The 24,959-nt window shown below is 43.4% G+C and overlaps 1 protein-coding gene across 1 annotated transcript in view; it reads right to left on the bottom strand.

Annotated features, from left to right (window-relative positions):
- The window catches only part of FOXK1 (forkhead box K1), a 55,235-nt gene extending 30,626 nt beyond the window's left edge, over positions 1–24,609 (bottom strand). The window contains exon 1 of the mRNA XM_038151046.1: positions 24,166–24,609. Coding sequence (XP_038006974.1) covers positions 24,166–24,548 — 383 coding nt within the window. The 5' untranslated portion in view covers positions 24,549–24,609. The remainder of the gene's footprint in view (positions 1–24,165) is intronic.
- Between the last annotated feature and the right edge of the window lie 350 nt (positions 24,610–24,959).

Genomic DNA, 24,959 nt, shown 5'->3' with positions numbered 1-24,959 from the left:
CAGCCTGCTGCTGATCAACAGGCCTGACTGCACAGAGCCCTAAGGCAGTTTTGCAGCACTGCTGAGGCCAGGAGATCCCCCACTGCAGCCTCACAGCATTAAGGAGCTCTATCCCACTGCCACTTAGGCCTTCCTTTTCAGAAGGAGCCAGTAATGCAAGATCCATATCTCCTAAATTGCTCTGAGGTGATGGTAAAGTAACTCCTTAACTCTACCCCACTTACTGATGCTGCAGCAATATTAAATAAAAAGTGGTATCTGCACCCAAACCACTGTGAGAGGCTGTCCCATCAGCCTGTGAGTGTGGGCAATCGCAAGAAAATCTGTTACTTTTCCAAACTCATGAGTCAACCTGAAATGTGAAGTGTAAAGTAAGGCAGTAAATGTGCTGAAAAGGCCCGTCCAGCACTGCTTTCCCTGCGAGCCTCCCAGAGCCAGCCATGTGATTTACCCGCAATCTCAGCCTGCAACCGGGGCAGAGAAACAGAGCCTGGGCTGGGCTGACTACACAAGCAAACAATTCCTTGGCTGCTGTGATTTTGTTTTTAGACAGACAGGCTTCCCAGTTCACTGAAGCAGAACCCAGGATGTACAAGCAGCTTTCACGGATTATGGTAACTAGCATGAACATGGCCATTTTGTAAGGAAGCGGTCCCAGGAAAACCAGGCAGTGGATGTATACAAGGGCGCTCACAGCTTTAGAAAGTCCTGCAGCCTGCTCTGTGCTGGCTTCAGTACTGACACTGCCTGCAAAGCCAAGCTGGGGTAACAGAGCTGAATTTCAGCTTTTCCTGATGCAAAAACCTTCGACCCAAGAAATGGAAATGCAATGCAAAGCAGATTGTAAATTCCTGCGGAACTCCTCCCTTCCCCCAGGGGGTGAGAAGGTGCTCGGGATTAAGGTTATTGTTCCAGTCTATCGCAACCACCACAGCAATGCAAACAGGGCCACCAGCACAGCCCAAGCCGCTGCTTCAAATCCATACAGCCTAATGCTGGGGAACCGTGTCAGTGAGAAATCAGAAAAACGTGATTTTGGAAGCATCTTGTCACAGGAAGCTCACTTTCCACTCCATTGAACCTGAATGCAGTTTTAATAAGCTTTTCCATTGTTCCCTTAATTACCGTCTTTCCAACCAAGAGGATAAACTTAAATTATATCAGGTAGTCTATTTGGGAGTGAGGCACATTAGTGCAGGACTTAAACCTTTGAGAACTACACTTCTGCAGAAGATAAGCAGGACAAGACAGGCAACTCAAGCAGAACTGAGCATGCATTCCTTAAGATTACTGTATATATTTCAGGTTATTTAAACTGAGTTATACTATTTGATCCATGTTGCATGATTCCTGTCAAAGATGCAATAACAACTTTTACTCCTGTTTAACATTTTCATTATGAGAAAAGGATCAATCTGAAAGCACAGATTAGACTCAACATAAAAAGCATAATGAAGTTAACTGGTATTTTCAAGGGTGCCCAAGAGGCAATTCTTTCATGCACCTCTGAAATTTCCAGCTGATTAGATGGATGAATTAATGATCTGCAAAATCTTTGGTCTTGTTATGGGCAGGAAGAGCCTGCCTCAGTTACAGATCTGCTGAGTTTACTCAATAACCTGCTACAGACAGGTATGTGCTGCAATCGATCCCTGGCCACAGAAATCATATGGACTGAAATCACATTTACAGTATGGCACATTCATCAGTTCCTTGTGGGAAAGGCTTCCAGTTTCTCTAGGATGCCTTGCAAGGCAGTGAGAATAGAAAGCGTTTTTTTTTTTTTGTTTGTTTGTTTTGTTTTTTTTAGTTTGTGTTAAAACTCAAAACACACAAACAGCCTCCTCAACCTCCACAAACTGCACAGAAACAATTCTTGCCTTCTTGGACTACAGGCAGGCGAGAGTCACAAAAAATGGGTTGCTGGCTCCGTGCTGCCTGCTGGAGTGCACAGAATCCATAGCAAGTGGCTGAATGCATGCTATATATACACTGGAGCCCAAGGGGAAGAGAAGGAGTCCACATTCCACACATGGTTACAGTCACATAAAAGATGTTGCTAGAATTTTGTTTGCTTGTTTTACATTTTACACAAGACAGATTTTTCCAAAAGTTTCCTGGGCGAGCTCCTCCCACTGACAGCACAGCTCCCATGCTATTAGGCATCCTTCATGTGGTGAACCAGTGACAGTGACCACAAGCATTTCATCTACATAAAGTCTGAAAATAAAGTGCTAGGAAACACTAGACTTTACATAAACAGTCACCCTACAGCAGACTTCAGGAAAGATGGTTAGGGGAAAAAACCCAAGAAAATGACTGAATCCCCTGCACGGCTCTACAAAAAGCAGACATTTTCCTCCTCCTCAAAGCACCTTTTACTCACAGATGCAAAAGGAATGGAGATGCATTTGCCAAAACATAGTACCAGGTTCAATGGAAGCTACTACAGTCACTGACTTCTTTGTTAAAGCACCCTGAGTTCTGTTAGCACCAAATGACTTCTGCTAAGATCTGCTGCATGACAGCAAGAAAAGGCTATTTAAAGATTTTAAAAGGAGGCAGGAAACTGTGCTGGATTTATGCTTTTACATTCACACTGAGGAAAAGCACAGTGACAAAAGAAGACAAATCATGAGAAAGGCAAAAATATACATATAACATGGCTATATAAAACTCGGAATGATATTTATATATATTGTTGTATATATATATAAACATAATGTAGTATGTTATGTTATATATAAACATCATTTCAGTTCATCATGCAAAAGGAATAACCAGAAAAGTAAGCTGGAACTACTACACATGTGTTGTAATCAGCAAGTTGGTACCATCTTTGTCTACTTTATCTCACCATAATTTATGAAATCCTGTTATTCCTGAATGTTGGGGGTATAACTGCACCAGGAGCATCTGTGGTACAGTGCTGAGATGCAGGTCGAGCGAGAAACATTGTAGGAGGTGCTCTGTTAAAAATATCACTTTTTACAATTTGAATCAGACTGCACCACTGGCCCCAGGTTTCATTCAAAACCTACTTAAGCATGACTGTCTGCAACAGCTCTTTTCTTTTTAAACACGCAGATACTGCAACCACCCTGCTGCCACTCAGTATCTCAAGCTTTCCCTCCATCACCCTGACTGTACCAGCATCGGTGTGACCAGCAGGACCAGGACAGGGATTGTCCAGGGTGAGGTGAGGCCACACCTCAAACGCTGTGTCCAGCTCCGGACCTCAATTCAGGGAAGACCTTGAGGGGCTGGAGTGTATCCAGAGAAGGGAAAGGGTCTGGAGCAGTACAAGTCCATGAGGAGCAGCTGAGGGAGCTGGGAAAGGGGCTCAGCCTGGAGAAAAGGAGGCTCAGGGGGGACCTTCTGGCTCTGCACAACTCCCTGACAGAAGGGGACAGCTGGGGGGAGTCAGGCTCTGCTCCCGAGTAACAGGACAAGAAGAAACGGCCTCAAGTTGTGCCAAGGGAGGTTTATATTGAACACTGGGAAACATTTCTTCACCTAAAGGCTTGTCAAGCACTGGAACAGGCTGCCCAAGGCAGTGGCAGAATCAGTGTCCCCAGGGAATTTAAAAGATGAGTGAATGTGGCACCTGGGGACATGGAAGGATTTAAAAGACCTATGGATGTGGCACTTGGGGACATGGTTCAGTGTTGCCACTAGCAGTGCTGGGAGAATGGTTGGACTCAATGATTTTAAAGGTCCCTTCCAGCCTGAACAATTCTGTGATGTGAGAGGACAGTAGTCCAACTCTTGAGGATGGGGTACTTATCTCTACAATCAGTAAATACCCTGGAATCAGCAAAAGTGGCCAGCCAGAGCTCTAATCACAGCACACATCATGATGATACAGAACTATGCCATTACTGGCTAAATTTTGACCAAGAGTGCCCACAAAAACCCTTGTAAAAGAGAAAAAAATCCCAAACAACCCCCACGAAACAGCTGTTTCTCTGTTCCCTGTAATTTCCCTGAAAATCATTAGTTTTGTGCCAATAACACATAGCTCACCCCAAAGAATACAGTACTATTTCCATGCACAAAATTCCAAAATCATGTTGAGTTTCTCAGTGCAAGTGAGAATTTGCTGTCAGTCATCTCATGGTCAGGCTATTACCTTTACCAGCTATTTCAAGATACCTGACATAATTCTGTGGATGGACACTTGTCATCCTTTCAGTGAATGTGTACCTTAAATACCAACATTGCAGGCTACAATCAATGTGCAGGTGCTGCACAGAGCAGCCATTATTACCTCCTGTAACCCACTTTTCTTCATCTTCTGTAACCAGCTAAGCAAAGAACCGCAAGCCTGCATCTATGAAAATCCTAAATCCACTCCCTATTCACAAAACCCTTTGAAGCAGTGTGAAAGGACGTGCCTTGGACAGCATAAAAGACTCACTGGGAAAGTTTAAGCACCTGTGCATCAAAAATGAAACTAAATTTGGTTAGAAAAAGATAACAGTTTGCTTCACTTAACTAAACATATATCTAAGCCCTGAAGGTCTGCCCACAGAGAGATAAGTAGACTGAGATAAGAATTACTACCTGAGATTCTAATTTCTTTAAAAACAAGGCTCTGAGAATTGCTGTGACCTCTGCAACAGCTGAGCTGGGAGTATTTATTGACCAAGACTTGTTGCTTTGTGATGGTGCACTCTGCCCAGGGACAGCAATGCTTTTCAGAACTTCAGCTTTTCTATAGCACAAAGCCTCGCTGCATCACCTAGTACAAAATAAAACACTTCAACTGTAAAATACTGAGAAGGCTGCCTCCCATTTCAGTAATTAAAATAACCAAATCAATGTTCTCTACCTTCACAAAAATAAACACAACCCTCACATCCCAACGGGAATAATCAACACAAGTATTTTGCTCAAAATGAATGTGTTGCTGGAATTAAGCAGTCTGAAGCAGCAAGGTGGGCAAAAGCCCAAGTACAAAACCCACCTTTCAATCACAAGTGAATTAAAATGAATATTAGTTTGAACAATTGTCATAAAACCATATAACAAGCTCTGAAAGCTGTCTGAGCTGTCACTGGAGATTAGGTACTATTCACCCCTCCTTTGCAATAAAATAATAATAAAATCATCCAACATTTCCTGTTCCACTCCCTACCCTACAATTTTCCCCCTAAATAGCACTTAGTAAGCAATACCAGTAAGAAGGCAGTTATATCAACCATTTGGATAGTGCTGTCTCCACCAAACAAAAAAGTTAACTGCACCGAGGCTGCAGAGTGTTCTGGAGGAAAGAAGACAGATACATTTTATTCCTTTTAGTCTAAATACACACCACAAGCATGTGCCTATCACCATGGTAATTTAAGAGTCACTATACAGCTTTTCCTTACACAACTCTATAGGCTACGGGACACAGGCAGTGTAAGTGCAGAGTTTTAAGAGTGCTTGGTTCATTTTGGAGATTACTGCAGTCTAAAAGTAATGGGTTTTCAGCATTTGCTATTTCCCTTTCAACTGCTCTACTGCTCTGAGCAGTTTAAGCATGGAAATCATACTGAAGACCTACCCATAAAGTCCTTTATCAAACACACAGAGAAATACCTCATGGCTGGTAAAATCATTTGTTGTATACATGAAGAGATAAGCAAAGGGTCTGCAAGCAAATGGTGAAGTCCAGAACCCACATTTGTTCTTCCTGTAATGAATCAACTCAATCTGAAGAAAAGCAAGGCATGCACTTGGCCAAACAGCAGCAGGATAAGGAAATAAACTACAGAGCTGCTTGCAAAAACGCCTCTGGTATTATCCACTATTGTTCAGTGAGAGGAAAAGCTAGAAAAATCACTGTTACTCTTTGTAACATAACTGACAGAAAACTAGATTTAAAAAGCACTGAGATCATCTGCAAATAAAGGGGTACAGTGATCTCCCCCACTGCTCCAGTGACAGAGCAACCCATTGTAATGTTTGGTCATAATTAATCTGTAAGTCACCACATGAGTTTAGATCTGGGGGACTGGTTCCTAACCTCAGAGTTACCCTGAGCTCACAAATCACTTGCCTTGCATGCTTTGTAGCACACTCACTGTATTTAATATATGCTGTCATGATTAACACTGCAGATACACAAAGGAGTTCATCTGTCAGCCAAGACTGAACCAGAACTGCCTGTGTGCATATGTGAGTGAGCTCATGTTTGAAATAATTAGTTCAATTCAAAGACAGTGGTCTTACTTCTACCTCATGAATTTAAATTTTCTTCTGTAGGGAACTTCTTCCAGAAAAAGTTCCAGCAACTATTTCTCTTGCCATGTTCCACCAGATGCACAAGTAGCTGAACATCAGTGTTGTGGGGTCCCTGGCATTGCCCATGCCTTAGGTATTGTTCCTGTACTAGAAATAATGTAAATCCAGTTTTAGTAAAGGCAAACTCACACTGAAGTCATCAGGAACTCCTCATATCCAATTCAGTGGAATTTTTATCGACTACCCTGTAAATTCCAGATTACTGGAAGGATTTTCTGTCCTTCCCCTGAAATACATCTGAGGTAGCTGGAAATCCTAATCTTTCCTGGACTTGCTGGGATGAGTAACGGGAAACTGGGTAAAATTCTGTGTCTCACATGGACGGCTCACTGGTTTCATCTGCCTTAAAAATAATCTCCTCAAAGAGATATCAATTGTGTCACTCAATCTCACGTAGATTTATTTTAACACAATCTAAATCTTGTTCCCTGCTGTAAGAGACACTTCCTTGACCACCACTCCTTCTCTTCTGCCATTTCCTCTCAGTACCACCCTTGTGCCAGCAGTACCACCCAAACCTCAGCACAGCAAAGCAAACCAGGTAGCTGGAATAATTATACATCTCCTTTTTGGTGGGACTAAGTTGCCAGGCAGATCAGATCCCTTAGCTTGCCTTCCAGATGGCATCACCAGCACAGAGAAGGTGGAAGGAAAAAAATATCAAGCAGAAAAAGGAGAGAAGAAGGTACCAGCAAAAATGTTGCAGGTTTGTAATAGACTACAAAAAAGACAGAGCATGTAACCACAGACTCAGATTTAAGCATCACATGATCCAAAGACTGCATTCTCCTTTCAGAAAACAAACTGCAATTCATTCATTTTGAGAAAAGCTCTGGTCTTTATCAGGCAAATCACATCAGCCACATGCTGATACTCTCAGGCTGGAAATTTTCAAAACTTCCTGAATCAGAGAAGTCACCATTAAAAAAAAAAAATCAGCCTAATTATTTAAAATCCCAAGTCACTCAGCTGTGTACAAGGGGAGAAAACAAAGACCAAAAATGTTTTTTGCATTCCAACAGGAGCCTCCTGTGGCCGTGTACCCATGGCAATCCTCCCATGGCAACTGGCAGGGCCCGTCTGCAGGAGCAGGAGCGGGTTTGAGTTTATCTCAGATGGGATACACAGGCTCTGCATGCTGCAAATTCAATGCTGTTTAGCACCTTTGTGCTTCCTGAGCTTACTCACTGAATCGCCTTGAGAAAGCAAGTGCAGTAAGATGGCTGAACAAGGACAACGCTTCAGGAAAATTCAGAATTGCCATTTCTTGATCACAGAAATGATCTTTATGCTCCTTGTTACTGTTTAGCTGGAATTGTATGCACAATAAAGGGCTTTTTCCCTTAATGAGAAGGCACCCAGGTTACGCTGGGATTTGCCTAACACTGCAGATCACCAAGCTTAAAACGAGGTATCCAACACAGCCAGACAAGATTTCAGATGGGCAAAGAGCGTGTGCAGGCAAGTGTATCTACTTAAAACAAATACTACCAGCAGCATCAGGCAAAACCACAACTTATGAATAGTTACATCTCTTAAAAGCACCAAGTAAATTAGCTGTAATGAATGTTTCTATTGAGCACAGTTGCACAGGGCTTCCCCTCTATGCCATTTCATCAGGGTTCAAACAAATTGAGAAACACTTCCACACAGAGGCAGATTTTCAAGAAGGTATTTTAGCAAACTCCTTTTGAAGACAGCAAAGGTTCACAGCAAAGTTTGGCCAGACTTCTGGGATTCTTCTCCCTGCCAGCAGCAGGCACGCACAGATGTACACAGAAAAGATCTGTGATGCCTCAGTCCCTGCAGACATCCCCTCACAGCACTGAGCAGCACTGCCACTGCCCATCCCAGCAAAAGGCAGCGAGTGAAACTCAGCCAAGCAGGTGGTGGGGGGGGAAGGAGTATAAACACCCCCAGGCAGATAAGAAAGGCTAAAAAGGAAAAGAGATCCCAAAAGCCCAACCCAAGGAACTAAAAAATGCTGGTTTGGTTCATTTATTATCTTATTTAAAAGCACACAGAAGAAGACAAGCATTTCGGTTTTAGGCTCCAACAAATGGATGCTAAAAGTAAAACCTTCAAGAGGGTTTGCTCTGTAGATATCATGCTGTGAAGCTTCAACAGTCATTTTATTCTATACATCTTTCCCACAATTTCTTATCTTTCTTAGCGATCCTTTTAATTGCTGCCAGAGAGCTAATGGATCAATTGAGTTAATTTTTCATTCAAGTGAGAACACTGGAGGCTGCTTCACACTGGAGAATTAGCAGTGAAGAAGAATCAAGAGCTGTATTTTTGTATATATGTCTTTATTTTACATTCCTTACATCTCTTTATTAATTTTCTGATTTCACTCTTTGAAAATTATTTGAGACATCAAGCATAGCTTCACTTTCAGATTCTCCCCTTTGAGTAAAACAGCACAGAAAAGGGAAAAAAAGAGCAAGCCAGGTAAGATATTATAGGTGCTACTTTTTCAGTGTAATGAAACACCGCAACAAGGTCAGGGAATAAATTCATGGAGTATCAAAATAGCAGCTCACAGAAGAGCAGGGGAGAAACTGCCAGAACTGCTGAGAAGGGTGTTTCAATCTGCTAATGGAGAGCCAGCAGGAATAGCAGGAGGCTCCCTCTGAAGTTGCCACCCTGCCTGGAGAATTGACATTATTGACAGGTCTTCTCCAGATTCTACTATCCCCAGTTTGGCAGGATGCATCTTATAATAATCCTGCTCAGCCCAATGCCAAAATAACCCTGACTAGAAGCTGCTCCAGTCTTCTCCAGAGCGCCATCAAAGGGCAAATGGTCAGGAATGTGCATTTTCAAAAATGACCTTTCTGGAAGTTTTTCAGCAGCAACTATAAGCCAGCCCTAAGTGTCTGTTCATTCATCTTATTGTCTGCAAAAAAAGCTGAAAGATATTCTCGAAATACCATCACTATCACCTGTTATTTACAAACTCAATCCACACCTGACTAGGGATTAATTCACTTATCTTTTTAAAACATAAAAAGCCTCAACTACTAAAACTTATATTAAAATTGATCCAGAAAAATCGTGACAATTATTTCCAGACAAATGATAACCAAGATGATGTCAGAAACCAAGCCATGGTATCATCAAAAGAATGTCATTAGTAGGCTTTTATAAAAAACACTATTAAGGTGAAGGGTCTCTGTTGAAGCCCACCACAAAAGTCACCTCTTAAATACTGATGACAACATGACATGGTTGTTACTGGGTGCCCATCCACCGGGCAGAAAGCAACAAAGAGGTGGTGCTGTAATTGTACCTCCCTCAGCTTCACATTTCAAAACATTGGAGTCAGCTTCAAAATATGCCATTCATTCCAAACCAGGAGCACTGGGCACAGGGCTGGCTATCAGAACACAAATTCCTGTTCCTTCCCAAGTGCTCCTATTCCTTTGCACACCAGCACACTGCAGGACAGCAGCACGTAGGGCAGATTTCATGGAGTACAGCCAGTGAAGATCTACCTCAAGTCTGCCAAGGTGCTAAATGTAGGAGCCTTAGGTCTTGCCTACACCCACAAAAATCATATGTGATTTTAGATCAAAATAAATTAATCTGCATCAATGACATCTGCCTTTTGATCAATATTGGGTAGGGGTTTTGTTTGATTATTTTTATTAAAGGCTCCCAAGGGTGAATTCTGGCCCCACTTCCACCACAGCATTACAGAAGCTGCTCTGTTCTGCTGTATAGTCCTTACTATAAACACCTTCATGTCTCTGAGCACAGTTAAGTTACAGTGAATTTTTTTTCTGTGTGTCATATGGCAAACCACATCTTCACCCAGCACCACACTCTGCCAGACAATTCCACTCTCTCATTTATTCTGCCTTTCAGCTTTTCAATGCTGAAAAGCCCTGCAGTTGCATTCCCAGGGGTGTTAACAGACCTGCAGAGAACATTTAGTAAGATGCCCTTAAAAGCTAAAATTAACCATAAAGCTGATGTTTATTTTGAAGCTTGGGAACAGGGAGGTGTTTTATGTGTCAGAATGAGTGGCCTGACATCAAAAACCTGATATGAAAGTTTGCCACCGAAGAAGTGGGCTGGCACAAAGAGCAGACGAGGCTTTTATTTAAATGAAGTTGGCTGCCTGCACCAGAAAGTTTCACTATCAGCACTGCAGATGCCTGATACCATCTGTAACACACAGCAAGCCTATTATGTTATTTTGTTGTGTGTATGGTTGTATACATAAAAATAAGGAGAGTTAAGAGACTCTGTATAACACACACAACAGCCTGTGTACCACGGCTGCTCTAATCAGGTATTCCAACCTGTGGAGGTCTAGATCCTATCTTAACCATTTCTGTACCAGCCAAGAAATATTTAATCTTCAGAGAAAACGTAAATTACGTGCAACACGTGTGTGTATCTCATTTGCATCATCAAATCTTAGAAGTGCAAAAATCCCTTTCCATGCTAGGCTGATCAATCTGTTAAATTTTAGTATATTGTCAATATTATGTTGTTTTTTTTTTTCCTAAAACTTGAAAATTATCAGTATCTGTGACTTGAAAATAAATAACCAAAACTTAACATGCTACATATAGACACTGCAAAAGCTAAATAGTTATCTGTTTTGTACATAGCTAAGAGGGGCCAGGAAACAAATTGATTTAGTTCCAGAGAAGGCTTTTTTTAATGAACTCAGTCTCTTTTTAACTCTAATATTTCTGTATTTTAATTTATTTACCTAAATAGTGCTCACTTTCCAGTCTTCCATTTTAAACTTCCTTGCATTCCATGTAACAGCATTGTTTTTCAAGATGTCTTTTTTAAAAGGATCACCACTTAAAACTCCAGTAGGTCACAACCCCTTTAGCATGTTTCAAATCCTGATTTCTCTCTGTGGAGATCAGCAAGCCTCTCCCACCAAGAGAAAAATAGAGATCTCCTCCTCAAGAGCCATGGGGTGTTTCCAGAAGGCCAAGCTGAAGAGAAAGGAGTGCATCACCTACACAAACTGCCTTGCTCGAGCTTTTACTGTGTCACACAAAGGGAAAAAGGCTGTGCTGCCAGGGATCAGTCCCTTGCCAGGGATTTTGGACAGCAGCCTCTGGGACACACCACGGCCATTGCACAGACACGTGGACAACGTCAATAACATCACTATCAGCTGCAAGTAGACACAGATGACCAGCCAGCCACTCCCTCTTCCCAGCCTCCTTTGTGTCAATAAATCTTACCCTGGCTGTTTGAGCAATGTTTAATCATAAACAGTTGGGAACATGCTCCAGAATATAAACAAAGGTGAGTAGGAGAAAAATGGAGAATGCAGTACTGAAAATCACTCGCCACTTGCTGCCGAGCCAGGGAACAGAGAGCAGAGAAACAAAGAGCTGCTGGGAACAGCACACAAGCACCTGGTCTTCATTTAAAGCAATGACCATGCAACAACATTAAAGTATCCAGGACTGCAGCCACGGAAGGATTTCAAGGACTAAATGCATTAACATTCTTGGTTCTCTTAAAAACAAACAAAAAAGAAAAATTTAATTGCTTAGAACACCCACTCAGTTGCATGGAAATAAACTACCCTCATTGATCTCATCCCACTGCGATTTACAACAGTCATCTTGATTCCCTTCTGTGTTGCTAATCAAGCTAAAATTAACTCCTCTCCTGCTTACCACACATGCTAGAGCCACAAACATCAACACAGGGGCAGCAGGATCAATTGTTTCTCTCTCCAAGCAGCCCACCTTGCTCGTGTGGTAAACGTGTATTTAGGATTTACAGGATCTCTCCAGGGATTTTAACCACGTTTATCATGGGGCTGGGCAGCTGTTTAGACTGGGTGACAGAGTAAGTAGCTCTACACTTCAAACACTTCTGAACAACTTCTAGTCATTACTGGCCTCTATGGACCTCTGTAAAACAGGCTGCAAGAAAGTGAGGATTTCAGTCCTGTTCAGCCAGTGTCCATCTTGGAAGAGTCAACATCACACTTGTCACTCCTACTCTGACTAAGAGCTAAGATGTGTCTTAAGGCAGCATCTCCACAGAGCCCTGGAGGACTCTTCATTCTCAAAAGTTTGGGGCTTATTCAGAGGACACAGAGCTTTGTTTATATGGTTGTCACTCTAACAACACGGGCAAAAATAAATATCATATCTGAGTGTTCCGTTCTAAAGCAGCTTCATTTTAGATCCCAATGCGATGTTTTAAAGGAAAAATGCCAAACCAAAACAAAATCCCAACCCTACCAGGTAACAGCCATTAAACAAAGCTGAAGTACAGATCAAATTGGCAGAACTGTGGAGTGGAACAGAAGTTTCAAAGAGAAAAGCACTCCATGGAGATAAATATACTTCAAATGTGTGCTTGACGGCAGCCTAGGTTCTATGGTATTAGAAAAATACAGTACAGTGATAAACAAGGTTAGTCCATCCACCCCCATGGTAACTTGCTGTCCCACTAAGTAAATTCAAGTGCACAATGAAAGGCAGCTCTTATGAAACAATGCAGGATGACATTTAATTCTGAGTTCTGCTCTGGCCACCTCATCCTGCACTCATTGTTCCTCAGACATCAAATTCTACATTGTAAGGCTGAAATGGCAGACGCTGCACAGCCTTGGATCAGGAACACGTTTTGCTCAGCCCTCGCGAGGGCTCAGAGGTCTGACGTGTCTCACGCTCCTGTAGGATTTCTCATTTCCCACTTTCCCCAGTGCTAAGGGAGCACTGCCAAACCACAGCTCCCAATCCCAATGACAACACATAGCCCCTGGCTGCTTCAAGGCTCCTGGACCGTGGCTACTCTGGCAGCGCCAGGCAGTGAGCCTGACATTGCTTTCCAGAGATGTCACAGAAACACTCGACACCAGCTCTGGAATACACACACATGTACCCATTTTCTGCTGCAGGGAACCAGAAAAGACTGCCTAGCCCCCATTCACACTCAATTTTTCCCTGCTCCAAGATAAACCTTAAGATAAGAGCCTAAGTCTGGCTTCCATTCTACCACAGCAGAGACCACAAGAAGTGACTCAGCCTCTGCCACCACCTCTCACTCCTTCCCTGCTTCTGTGAAATTCAAGAGCCCTTCTGAGAGGCTTTCCAAGCCTCTGCTGGTCCCACTGATCTTGGTTAAAATGAAAAAGGTCAATATTAACTATTTTCCTTCTTTGCTCATCTTGGCAGAAACACTCAACTATGTTTCCCCCTCAATCATAAACCACAATTAACACCTACCTCAGTGCCAAAAAAAAAGCCCCATCTGCACCCACGTTCAGAGGAACTTCCCTATACCAGCTTCTACACAGAGTTCTGTTTTCAATAAGAAATTAAGCAGTACACCAAGAATTAAATATGTACTGACAGTATGGAACTAACTGCAGGGCCACAGTTGGCCTCTACAAGAAGCACTGGTTATTAATTTCCATACCTCACTCAATACCAAGAATTTCAAATCTTTGCTTAACTGCCATGGAACTTTCAGCTGGCTGCAGATCCTGCCCCTTTCACCACACAAGTCTGGCCAACTTCAATTCTACCCCCATTTTCATCCTAACTCCCATTTCCTCAAGAAGATCCTTCCTTATTACTACAAATATCCAGACTCTTGGGGAATTTTTGTACCCTGGAAAATAAGGGGAAACTGTTTTAAAATAGCAGCTCATAAAATCTCCTAATAACCTTTTCAGAGAGAGGCAGTTGTTTCAGCATCTTTGCTGGATACACTAGAGCAGTTTGATTCTCATGTAAAATCTCATTTACAATGCCATCAACTTTCTTCTAATGGGCTATTCATCATAGTAGGGTTTGCTATCAAGCAGCCAGCCCAATACCTTGAAAGGTCTCACACAACTCATTTAGCACACTCACCCTTCCAAAGCCAGGGAACTACCTATAAACACATTAGGAAAGGCTGTGCAACACAAAATCACCTCAGTAAAGCTCAGGAAAAAAAAAATCCTAATTTCCACATATATATGCCAGAAAAAGCCTGTGTGTGGGATGGTACTAACCTTTGAATTCAATCAGGCTCTCTAAGAGGGCTCTAACACGCAGAGCATGACTGTGATGTATTTTCCTTTGAGGCTGGTTCAGTTCATTTAGAAAGTGATTTGGAAAAGCTAATGTACTATTTATGTATGTTATAAAAAACTACCCATATGGAGTTAAAACTTTGCAAAATGTTCACATAAGTCGGTTCCACTCCCTCTGAAGACATTTCACAATCCATTCAATACCCAGTAGAGGAAACCAGGATTACTGTTTTAAAACAGCTCTGAGGGTAGTTTAAATGTTTTAAAAGCTGACAACTTCTAGACTCAGAGCCAAATAAACATTTGGGGCAACAGTCTCTTACACAAGTGTCTACAAAGTGACATCCACCTGCATCCTTCCAAATACTGACATTTAAAATAAAGGATAAAAGAGAATCCCAGGCACAAACTTCCCTCCTACAAAAAAAGAGATAAAAAATTTACTAAAATTTTTACTATGATTCAGATGATGATGTACTGAATTGGCTTGTGAAAGACCACCTAGCAGGACGTGGTTAAGATTGCAAACAATAAAAAACAATCACAAGATTTCTAAGGTATTTTAAATCTTGCCAGTATATACAACTGTGCTGAGGGGTTTAATCCTTGAAAAGAGTTTAACCAACTGAACTGACAATGACTCTTGCAAAACACAGCACATGTGGAAGTTGTCACCCCAATGCTTTCATTATTTTTAAACTACAGAAATTTCAGAGAGTTATCTTGTCATAGTAATGGCATAGTTTAATGCTTTGCTTCAGGAGGATATACAGAATTAGGGAAACATTTGACTTTAATGGATGTACCTTATGTGGAAGATTTATATGAACCTCATAGTTTGCAGTATCAGCTTTTTGGGGAACAGAATTCTGGCCATTTTCTGCTATAGGATTTTAATAGAATTCCCATTCTTGCAATAGAGAACAAAGCAGGAAGAAACTGAGAAGAAACTGTAGTCTCCTGGAGAAGAGGATGCACTCACTTGGTGACAAGAGACCTCACATTCAGAATCAATATCCACCAAAACAAACTTGTTTCCCAACTTCATCCTGAGGCCGTTTGCAGCGATTTTTACACAATTGTAAACAGATGATGTGCAAGCCTAAACGACTCGATTGTGCCTATTCTCAACAGCCAGTCTGCATATGCCTTGTTTACACAACATACACACAAAAACGATAGCAATTCTTTTACTGAACCACTAGCCACCAGGAATTTTCTCCTAAGAATTCCTATGCCTGAAGGGAACTTCAGTGCCTGCCTTAATATTCCATAAAGGCATTAGCAGCAAAGCATGTGGCAGCCTTTGACTTCCTCTGCAGGTCTTCCCAGGACTAAAACAGTTTCATTATCTTGTCTCATTAGACAGCGTCTGAGGGAGAGATGGGAAAAGAAGATCTATAGTAATTATCCAGCTGAATGGACAAGGCAGAAGGAGGCAAAGCCACCCAATTGCCAGACTTGTTGACAGCCAACACCCTTTACACAGGGTGGGCAGGCAGCCACCAGCACCACGTTATACCAGCCATGAGGCAATTAAAAAAAGGAATGAGATCAATAAATAAATAGCAGTTGGAACATCTCCCACACTAAGAGCCTACCCTTACTGGCTTGGGCTACGCCTCAAACTGAATATGAAAACCAAAATCCTTTTTGGCCTACCCATCAGGTAGAGACAAAATTTGCTTTCTGTTTCTAGTCCTCTTCTCCTCCCACACAATCAGGATTCCGAGTGTGTAAGAGTCCAGAGTTCTTATGCCCTCGAGAGAGGAAAGGCCTGAAGTTGCTCAAGAACAATTCCTTTAGCAAGTGCACAAACTGGCTCTGCAGGGAGTCCAGTCCTGCTTAGACAAACTGTTGGTGGCTTCTGTATGTGGCCTAAAGGGAGATAGAAGATTAAAACAGTTTGTGTGGGAAGATTTCCCAAGGCTCTCCTTGAAGTGGCACAAAGCAGAAAAAAGGGGTACAGCTCCAAGGTTGTATTTCAGAGAGAGGGGGAGGGACGTCCTTTTCCACAGTGCTTACATCACCTCTGCAAGGCTTTTTGTCTCCTCATTCTGTCCTAAAAGCTGGAGTGGATTGTACTTGCACATGAAAACAGGCTCTTATGCTAGAAGATTCTTGGGCAGGATGATAAGTGGTAACAATGTGCTTAAAGTTTCCTTCCACTTCTCCTCCTATCCTAATCACACAGCATATATTAACAGAACCAGACAAAGACTGTCCATCTTTGCTCCTTCAGCTAAGGCAGAGCTCCTAATTAACTTCTACATTATTTCTCCCCAACTGTCAAGATGTCCTCAAAGAACATGAAAATTACATATCTGGTACATTTAAAGGAGGGAGGAAAACCACCAAAGTAAATTGCACATGCACAACAAAGGACAACCCAAGAAATTAAACTCGCTTTTAAGTTACTAAAAATAGACAGGATGGGAGAGAAGGGACTATCAATCAAATCTTAGAGTTGCTGAATATTCAAAGAACAGCCTTGTAATAGACTGCTCTCTCAAGACTGCTTGAAATTTTTATAAAAAATGCACGAGGACATGAAAAAAGGAGCAGAAGGATAACGAAGAGCAAAATACACATGACAGAAGTGGATACAGAGGATTAATTAGGCCATTAAGATACTTAAATGTTTTACTGTCCAATAAAATATGTATTTCATAAAAATTAAGTGCCATGCAGAAGGAATGCACACATGTATTTACTGAGCTGTTCTGAAGAAACCAAAGATATGAATTACTAGCAAAAAACATGTGTGTACAAGAGTGAATAGACATTAGTAAAATTGTATTTGTACTACGAAAACAAAGAATATACAATTGGATGGAAATTTTCGCTCACATTTACTTAAGGGAGAAATTCATCTGCTCTATAAGCATCTCATCAATCTGCTTTTATGAGGAGTCTGCAGTCAACTGAAATAGGGAGACTTATAAATACTTGAAAAAACAGTTCAGTGATTAATACTGAATTATTGACTGAAGTGAATGCATTAAGACCAGACAATAATTTGTACTCACAATTAGTCGATTAACCACGTCTGGAAGTACATCAAGATGTCTTTTCATAGCCCACATTCAGAAGACAGAAAAAAATGCTTCAGCTTTTTCATCTTGCAAATTTGTCAAAGAAAAAAAAATCACTGCAAAAATGACACCTCCACATTCTCCCTGGTTTCAGTCTTGCAGTCAGTTACATCAGGGCCCATCAGCCATTTCAGATGCATAAACCAACATTTTAACCTAAGTTTACCTGTCAGAAAACACTGCACAAGCTCAGGGGACTTCTTAGGCATTTGCTGCAAAGCATATTCAATTGTAAGAGAAAAAAGACCTTCATCACCCAATATCCTATGGATATTCTTTCTTTACAGGGGATATCTCAGTCATGAGTCTTTCAAACTCCTGGATGTACAGGGACTGAACCAAAGATAATAAAACAAAGATGGTGTTAGGCATGGCTACATGTGAGAGAAGCCTCTGTGCTCTGGACAGCTATTAAGGAAAAGGAAAGGAAAGAATCTGTACTAAAAGCAAATGAGAAATTTTCTCCCTTTTCATTAACATCACCAACTCAAAAGCACATGATTTTTCTTTTTTTAACCACAATTCCACTTGGATTGGAAAGGAAAGCTGTCTCATCCACATCCAACCAGCAGTGAGGAGAAGCTTGGTCTGTGAAGCATTTCTGGTTACAGAGCCCCATGGCTCTGATGGCAGAACAGCCAGACACTGCTCAAACACTGAGCTAGAAGGAACTCGGAGTAAATCACCACATGCCAGAGGAGCAGATATGGAGCTGAGTGCTAGCAGAGATCCCCCCAGAATAGGAAAGCCAGCTGGAGGGAACTGTCAGCTCTCTGAGTGGTTTAACAAGCACCTCACCAGCCTGTGCCCCCTTTGTCACCCAGGCTGTCACAGAGCAGTCCCCAAACCCTCGCTGGCTCTGCTCTCTGACATCACTGCACAAACTCCTCTCAATAACAGACACTAATTACCACACCTGGGCCAGCAATCAGCCTGTATTTGCATGGCATAAGTGGCAAATTCAAGTAGTTCCCTGTTCTCTACCAACACCCTGTTGCCACATCTACTCCTCCAGGCAACTGCAACACGGAGAGAGAGAATTTGGTGTCCCACAGAACAGCTCTGATGCCAAATGGCCAGCGGAGCAGTTACTGGGAGCTTGCTCACAAAGACAACAGGCACATTAATCTGGTTGTCATTTATGCTCTCAGTTATTCAGTGCAAGGCTGCCTATCATGTTTTCTGGAGAGGGAGGGTAAAAACCAAAGCAAACAGCATTATTTTGATTTGTTACCAGGACAGATGCTCTACCGTGAGTATGCTCGCACAGCTGGCACCAAAATAACTACGATATGAATTACTACAGATTTAATCATTTTTATTCCCCATTTTCAGAAAAGCAAAAACTTTCACACTCATTCATCCTCTAGATTTGTACGAAAACAAAACAGTACCCACAGGAAGGAATCCACAGTCACCTAAGGATACGTGCCGTGATTAAGAGTTTGCTAGCAGAAAGAAGTTACACCAGCACAACTTGAATCCACATTTATGACTTTATAGCTGAGACTCCACACAAAACTGTACAAGACAAGTGTGGCATGTTCTCGTTAGATTAATCTTTTCATAATCAACACATCAGCTAAGCTGAACCAAGCCTGGTTTAAAAGAATCCATAAGGACACACACTGAGTTTTGCATAACCTTAGTTTATATTCACAACCTGACTTACAGCACAGCTATTTTTGAATCAACAAATTGAGCAGCAGTTTCACATGAGAGAAACTTTCCCTTGAACGTTTAATATAACTCATGACAAATTGAGCTGCTTAGCCAAAAATTATTACTTGACATGAATTCCATAATTAAAATCAGGTAATCCTTTATCACATCTTGCTGTGCAACAAAAAAACCTGTTCTCAAAGACAGTCTTTGAAATTAAGTAAGAGCATGAAAAATACAAGATGAAGCACTAAGAAAGCAAATCTTTAAAGGGTTTCTAGCAAGAGTAAAACCACCATCCACAAGCTGTAGCACGGCAAACAACGTATTTCAAACAAAGAACAAAAACAAGAAAATTGTTGCAAATGCAGATAATGCAATATTTAAAAAGCAAAACTACCTGAGGAGTTACCAGAGACAACATACATATGCAGCATTTCAGAAACAACTAGTTCTGCAGTCGTGGTTCTGTGGTCAAAGCATTTCCTTGGTGTGTGTACACAGGGTGTGCAGCTGCCCCCAGCTGTAAGGACGCCCTCCCTCATACCCACCGTGATGGCATCGCTCCAACCACAAGAATGGAGCTCGAGTGGTTGGTGAGGTCACCAAAACACTGCAGTGCATTGTGCACATCTCCATTTCCCCAGAATATGGCGTTTCTTAAAACTTGAATTAGTGCCTGGAGTTTCTGGCTATCAGACTGTACAGCCACATCCCTTAGAAATTGGATCTAATTCTCCATTTTCTGGTTGCTGAGACACCCCCCACCACCCAAAGGGAACTTGTGTACTCACAATATGGAAAGATTAATGCACGTGTAGAATTCTGCAGGATCAGCACCTTGGTGTGTGGTCAGAGTATTGGACTATTTATTTTTGTCAAGTTTATTGAGCACCTAGAAAAATCCCATTATAAATAAAGCAGCATGCGCTTAATAAAACTTGACATGCATGGTAAGTTTTCAATTTATAATGGGGCTTATATACATAATGTTTTTATTTTAACTCTGTGTTTTAATTTGATTTCCTACATCCATATATTTACTTCCCTTGTATTTATTCTCAAGCTAAAAAAGCTCCTCCATTTATTTCTTAAATGCTAAAAGAACTACAGGTTTAAAAACTTGGTTTTATGCTTAGAAACCTCATACTGAAAGAACTCATTTACACTGAAAAACACCAACTTCAGGCTCCATTAATTATGCTACTGCAAAAATTCAAAATGGTCACAGCAGCAATAAGCAAATATCCCATGAAACATTCCCAGACAAGCATCATTTTCCAATCTATTGAGCTCACAGTTCAAAAAGCTCAAGTGCTATTATCAGGCTATGCTCAAGCAACACTTGCAGGTTTAGTCAATAGAACTTTTGTATTTAGGAGCATCTGAAGACCTGACTCATAGCTACTTAAAATTCAGGCTAGCAAGTTGAACTTTCAACTGCTACAGTTCCTTCTGTTCTGGGGGACAAAATAAATAAATAACTAAACAAATGCTTATTTTAGTTACTGAAGTGTCTAACTTGTTATTGCCAATTATTTTTAAAACTGAGTCAATTTTGAAGAAAACAAAGAAAAAGTTAATAATTCATTATTAACCTGATCCTGTAAACACCTGATTACACCATAAATTTGAAGAAACTACTGTCTTCAACAGGAAAAAAATACTGCACTTAATGGTTCCTGCTCTATCTTACACTTTTGCTCTGGTATCAGGGGTTTTTAAAACCTAGTGCATATTCTCCTGGTAGTTTTGAGTTCCCCTCTTTGTAATAGAAAAATATGCAGATATTTATCTACAGATTTCCAGCTCCCACAAGCACAGCTAAAAAACATCGCAAGCTATAAAGAGTTTCTAGCAAATCCTTAATTTGATTTGAAGCACTTGTTTTTGATGTAAGTACTTCCATCATTTCATCTTGATTTATATTTGTAATGTCTGCTGTAGTGTGGCACTTATTAATTAAACTGATTAAGGATCTTCAGCTGTACCATAGGTTCTCCACTCTTCCACCCCACTTTGTTCCTAACTGTCATTAACCTCTAGGAAATGTCCTCTTTGTTGGTTATTACTGTTTAATTACACTGTATAGTTATGTCATCACATCTGTGAAATACAACCTCCCATAACAACACAGCTGTGCAATATGATACTCCTGCCCAGCAGTAAAATCCTGGTTACAGCAGAGAATCCACACACACCACGTTGATGGAGGAAATGATACAAAGCTTTTCAAAAGCCCTTGATTTTGAGTAGGGCTGTTGAGACAGGAGGTAAGCACAGCCTTCAAGAGAGGTCTCAAACTCCCCCTCTTTCCTCCCTTCCAATCCCTCCTGACAAGATCCTCCATACATTTCAGGAATTACTTCTAAACTTGGAAAACTTAGAAAAGAGAAGTTCTTCACAGAAATAGTAAAGTGAGAAGGAACCTCAGAAAACAGAATTTATGAGCTCACCATCTATTTTTTGATGAGTAGTATGAACTACAACTGAAAGATACTTTTTCCTGGAACCCTCTGCTTCCATTCACGATCTCATGATGCACAAGCATTTCCTCTGCTTGTAAAGTAACAGCAGCAGTGACTGCAGTGGTCCAAAGAAAACAGCACTTTGCACATTTCTGCCATTCTTTGCAGGTGTGGGGGGAAAAGGGAGGACAACCACTCAAACAACTGGTTTTTAGAAGATTACCAGTAAGAGCTCCCCGCATCACAAGGACCTCCCTCTAAAACATTGGATGGAATGATCACTAATTCCTGAAATTTAACATGAACCGTACATTCTGCTGGTACACAGAAAAGGTGTGGCTGTATCAAACACAGCAGGAGTGTTACCATAATATGCAGAAAACATGGTGTAAAATCTGTCTACTACAACCTGTCCTCACTTTGTCCTCCTTCGGACAACATTAGCGGGCAGTAAGCATACAGGCTTCTCTACAGGAAAGAAATGGCACTTTATGTTTACTGGGGAGAGATTTTTGTATGTGTGTGCATGTGGAGAGGGTGACTGGGAGAGAACTGCCTGATTTTTCAAGAGTGGACATAATGAGATAACAGCAGACAGTTTCAAGCCTCAATCAAGACTCTGTATGCCTAGCTTCAACAAGATTTTCTTTTTCCTGGTCTGAGTTACAAACCCTTGACTGGCCAGTAAGGAGTTGTTTACCTGATAGAAGCAAGGGGGCAAATTCCTTTAGATTGATGCAAAACATTTTCCCTACTCTGGAAGTCAGAAAGGGAGGAGCACCAAGTTTATTTATGTAGCTCAACCAGCGGCCAAGCTATGAGGATGCCTTATTGTGTAGAGTTCAGAAGTGTACATTAAACTCCTCCCTTTAAAGCAATGCAGAAGGAAAGTTGCCATTCCCACTGTAGGAGTCAGGAGCAAAGGGGAGACAAATATGCAAGAAGGTTGCTGTTTGACATAGTTTTCTGCCACAATGCTTATGATTAACCAAGTGAAGAAACAGAATGACAGGGAGCAGAGAGCTTGCACAGATACCAGAGCCAGAGGGAATGACAACAGAAGCGCCCAGGGCTTCGGGTGGTCTTGTTTTACAAAGCCAGATTAATTAACCAGACACTAAAGGACATCTCTTTTAGAAAATGAAACACGTTAGAAACCAGAACGCCTCAGAGAGTGAGCAGCTAGGGAGCTATAAGTAAATTACTAAGTACAAAATGAAGCAGCCTGCAGAGGAAATGAGTAATTAAAAAACCCTCCCCTGAGCGACAGGCTGGCGAGAGAGGGATAACTCCAGGACCCTGGTGCTGGAGGTAAACAGTACCTAAGCCAAAACGTGACAGATGAAAACAGATGTTTTATACAAACAACAACCCCCCAATCTCCTGCCTGTACAGTGCACTCAGAGATGGCATTGGGCACAGTCAGTCTGGAACAACCTGAGGAGATGCACACGGGAATTACATCACCCACCACTATCACGCTGCTGCCCTGGGGTGAAGCGCTGCAGTCGCTGGACAGTACTCAGCAACTATAAACAATGTTTTCAGAGGAAGAAATAGAATAACATCAATCTCATTCTTCTTTCTGCAAGAGAATTTAACAGAGCACAGACCCTGGTAGCACAGCAAACCCTTCAGCACCCCTCTCCCCCTCCATAGGGAAGCAAAGACACCCTTGGGCACCTGCTGTCCTGGTGAGCAGCATCACTCCCAGCCTGGCCTGACTCCTTTTTATCTGCTGCTCCAGAGAGACACCAAGAACAACACCTAACTTGCCAACCCTTAAGTAAGCAATTCTGGTGAAGTGGTTTCCAACTTTTTCCACTACATCTTTTCCAAGGAAGACAAGCCTTGGGTGTAGCATGTTTTAGCCCACTGAGAGTCCTTCCTTCTTCTCTGTCTTTTTGAAATCCTTAAGAGCCACCAGTTGAACATAAGTTTGTACGCGGGCAAGCATGGAGGATAATGACCACGGGGGACACCCTGTAGTGAGGGGCTTACACTTTCTTCACACTTTTCCCCCAGACATGGCCCTGTCAGAGGGAGCAGCCCCAGTCCCAATGCACATCATCCTCTTTGTCAGCCACAGATGGCAGCAAGGCTGGCAAAGCTGAGGACATCCCATGTTGATGCTCAGAACCTCATCAGGCAGATGCCCCTCTACAGCACCTCAAGCCCTCCACCGGTGAGTGTTCCTCACCCACTGTAACCAGCTTCAAGCGAGGGGACCATCACTGCGCCCTAAGGCTCTCTGTGAGCAGGGGGATGCTATCTCAAGCCCTCCACCTTATTCAGAGGCAGACTCTCACCATCCCCTGAGACCCCTGGTGGGCAGGGGGACCCTTGACCCCTGTTTAATTCATCAGCTGTGGCCCTTCACCATCGCTCAGGTCCTTCACCTAGCAGATACACATCCCCTGCACAGGACACGGGCAGCTCACCGTCTGCTCCGTGGGTCGAGGGACCCACGACTTCATCGTCCCCTCCTCGAAGGAGCCCCCGCTCCGCCCAGCCCCACGTCCCCTCCCCGGGACAGAGGGTCCCCCTCCGCCCGCCGGGGCCGTTCCTGCCCTGCGGAGCGGGCCCGGCCCCGCCGCCCCCGGCCCCCGGCACTCACTGCGGCGGGAGCTGCAGGGCCGGGCCGCCGCGGCGCTGGAAGGCGCCGTCCACGAAGACGCCGTTCTTGCCGAGGCAGCGCAGGTAGAAGTGCGGCTCCTGGAAGCTGAGCTGCAGGTGCCGCCGCGAGATGAAGCTGGAGTGCCCCATGTTGACGTCCACCGAGCCCTGCGAGGAGTTGCGGCCTATGGTGACGGCCGGCTGCCGCATGAGGAACTCGAACTCGCGGCCCTGCAGCCGCGCCAGCACCGGCCCGGTGCAGGCGGCGGGCGGCGCGGCCGGGGGCGGCGGCCCGGGAGGGGGCGCGGCGGCGGGGCTGCAGGGCGCCGAGCGCAGCGCCAGCAGAGCCCGCGCCCCGCTACTGTCCTCCCCGACTTCGGCCATGTTCCCCGGCAGCGAGCGAGCCAGCGTGCCGGCCTCCGGGGCGGGGCCGGCGGGGCGGGGATGGCGGGGACGCGGGGCGGGGCGGGAGCCGCGCCGGCCGCCGCCTCCCCCGGCAGCTCCGCCGGGCGCGGCCGCCCCGCCGCGGTCCGGGGCGCGGGGCGGGGGCGGCAACGGCGGGCGCGCGGCGCCGCCTGCGGGCCAGGGCGGGCGGCGCAGCGCGGGCAGGTGTGAGGGAGCGGCCCCGGCGCGGCGATGCCGGCGGTTTAACCGCTCCGGGCCGGCCCCGGGCCACAAACACTCCCCGAGCCGCGATCAGTGGGCTCCGGGCTTTCTGCGGGCAGGGGCAGGGCCGTGCCACGGCACGGTTTTGGTCATTGATACGGGTTTGCTTCAGCGGCCTTCAGTGCTGCC

Source organism: Motacilla alba, chromosome 14 (assembly GCF_015832195.1).
Source record: "Motacilla alba alba isolate MOTALB_02 chromosome 14, Motacilla_alba_V1.0_pri, whole genome shotgun sequence".
NCBI classification, from domain to species: Eukaryota; Metazoa; Chordata; class Aves; order Passeriformes; family Motacillidae; genus Motacilla; species Motacilla alba.
The sequence above is the reverse complement of the archived record's forward strand: the minus strand, read 5'-3'. Positions and strand labels throughout refer to the sequence as shown.